Source organism: Seriola lalandi, unplaced genomic scaffold (assembly GCF_002814215.2).
Source record: "Seriola lalandi dorsalis isolate HSWRI2012SDOR001 ecotype SW California unplaced genomic scaffold, Sedor1 jcf7180002054979, whole genome shotgun sequence".
NCBI lineage: Eukaryota > Metazoa > Chordata > Actinopteri > Carangiformes > Carangidae > Seriola > Seriola lalandi.
The window spans coordinates 1019575-1022105 of record NW_019525529.1 but is presented as its reverse complement, the minus strand read 5'-3'; the positions used below and the strand labels follow the sequence as shown (position 1 = coordinate 1022105).

At 46.8% G+C, this 2531-nt stretch overlaps 1 protein-coding gene across 1 annotated transcript in view; it reads right to left on the bottom strand.

The window, feature by feature from the left end:
• efnb3b (ephrin-B3b) overlaps positions 1-2324 on the bottom strand; it is an 82144-nt gene extending 79820 nt beyond the window's left edge. Inside the window, exon 1 of the mRNA XM_023396648.2 lies at positions 876-2324. Coding sequence (XP_023252416.1) covers positions 876-1024 — 149 coding nt within the window. The 5' untranslated portion in view covers positions 1025-2324. The remainder of the gene's footprint in view (positions 1-875) is intronic.
• Positions 2325-2531: the final 207 nt, after the last annotated feature.

Below are 2531 nucleotides of genomic sequence, written 5' to 3'. Positions count from 1 at the left end.
CCCCCCCCCCCCCCCCCCCCCTCACAACCAGGCAGCCTATTCAGACACAGGGAAATTGGCAGAGGTGTGAGAAAAGTGGTGTCAGTTGTTAAGGCCGGACGGCCTAGAGGTGTTTAAAATGACATTTCCTCAGCTAATGCCTGACACCTTTTCCAGAGGCAAGAGAAAATGCAAATGAGTGTAGCCGAGTGGGCAGACTGGGGTGTTTGAGAGGCCCGCGGGCCAGGGCCTGGACTTTAATCAAGGTCATTCAGCAGCAGCAATTAGAGCATCACACACGTCTTTATTATCCTACACACAGCCTCCATCTCTGCGCCTGCAGCTTACAGCGACTTTACCAATAAGAAGAGCTACAGCTGGATTATCCACGATAATTAATGTGAGTGTGGCAAATTCAGAGCAGCTGTGGAGCAGAGCAGCTCGCTCCAACTCACGGTGTGTACGTTCATCGAGCGACGCTGTTTTCACCTTCCGCTGGATCACAAACAACAACCACGGAGTGAGGAGAGTGCGACGAATTGGCCAAATAGAAACGTTAATAAAAAATATTTTTAAAAAAAAATCGTTAATGCTCTCGGAGGGATTGTGCCTGCGGTAGGCCTGCACACTGAATTACTGCCATTATCCAACTTTATGGTGTTTTGCATTTCATGTTGCATTACTACAAGGCACTTAGTGGTGCATTTAGAGCTACTTGCATTCATTTAATGTTTCCTATAAATCCCCTCCTGTCGGCAGAAGTTGCATTTTTACACTTCGGACACGCAGCTGAACTGATTATTCCGTCAGGTCTGGACTCGAAAGCTTCAAGTTCAAACCTGCAATTAGACAACCAGTGAAATTTGAAAAGGTCTGCAAGTGAGAACTGCTCTTACCTTTCGTTCAGGGAATTCCAGTAGATGGGCTCCATATTGCTGGCAGTCGTCCCCAGTAAATCCAGTAAGAATACCAGCAGGATTCCCAATCCATTCCCATGTCCTCGACACGCCATTTCAACCCTGACACCCAGCATATGCAGCCCCATCTAACTGAAATGGACAATATTTTCTGTTTTCGATGCTGTTGCAAGGACACTCTTAAAACAATGGATGTGCGACTACAGCCGATCAGGCTATAGGTAGAGACAGTCAGAGTGTGGAGTGAAAGCCTGCCGTATACAACTTCATGGATCCCAAATGCATCAGATTATACTGGATCGACCCAAAAACACACTCTCAAATGTGCAGGAGAAACTTGTTCAATCCGTGCGTCTGGATCTCCAAAATGACGGGTGTTTTTTTTTCTTCTTCTTTTCTGCGCGTCCACGATCGGTACTATTTCGGTGCCAATCCCATGACTTTCCCGTTAATTTGTCATAAGTCCTCCTTTTTTTTTTTTTTTTTGCAAATCACTGCTCCTCGGCACAAATATAACTCCACTGAATCGAATTTTCTGAAATTTTTCGCCACCCAAAAGCTATTTCTGCTGCCTTTCGGTGCGCCCTAATTGTCTTTTTCCGAACAATGTTCCCTTGTTCTCTGTGCCGACTCTGTGTGATTTCTCTCCCATTACCTTGTTTTCTCGTTAGAAGATCTACCTCCCAACATATCAGGCTGGACTGAAAAGAGATATTGTCAGTCTGTGAGAGGGAAACAGTCGCAATCGGGCCAAAAACTGTGAAGGTAAAGCGTTTAAAACGGAAAAGATGTCACTCGTGTCCACGGCTCCATCCTCATAAAGACATGTTGATGCTCGGTGGGCTTAGTCAGTGCGCATTACAATCCTTATTCTCCTCTTTGTAAAATACACACGGCTTGTAAATCCTTGCAGCAATAGACTCGTTGAAAATTAAAAAAAAACAAAAAAAAACAAAGACAAAAAAAAAACAAAATCAGGATCCAAATCGATGATAAATCCAAGAATCAATTCACGCCGCAACACAAGAAAACTGAGGGAGAAACAAACCAAAGAGCTAGAAAAGCACCTCCACTCTAACGTCGCACAAAGGCCAACGTGAAACTTGTGAAGAAATATAAAAAAAAGAAGATGCTAGTTATGAGCATCAGTCCCTGTTGGAAATTGACGCCTATCTGATGTAGCGCATCATTTGGAGAGCTGGATGTGTCGCTGCTCCGCCAGAGGAAAGCGCTTCATTCGTTATCTCATCCGTCTCTCTGCCTCAAAATCCCACTGGTTTGACTTGCCCTAATGCTCGCAGCACATTGACAGACCGACTGGCTTGTTTGAGAGAAGGAGGAGGGAAAAAAGGGGACGTGGATGAATGGGAAAAAAAAATCCCCATCCTCCGACTGGCAGGCAGGGCGCACTGACGGAGCGCAATTCTTCCAGGCTTTTTCGGGGGGGGGGCGGTATCGAGTCCCTTTCAGCACCTCCTCTCTCCTCCTCCTCTCTGGGTTTCAGGGGCCCCCCGACTCGGACCTCTGGACTCCCTGGCGCTCTATTCTGCCTCCTTTCAAACGGTGAAGAAGAGCCCCCCCCGCAACCCCCTCCTCACCATCACCACCACCTCTCTAGACGCTCACCGACGTACG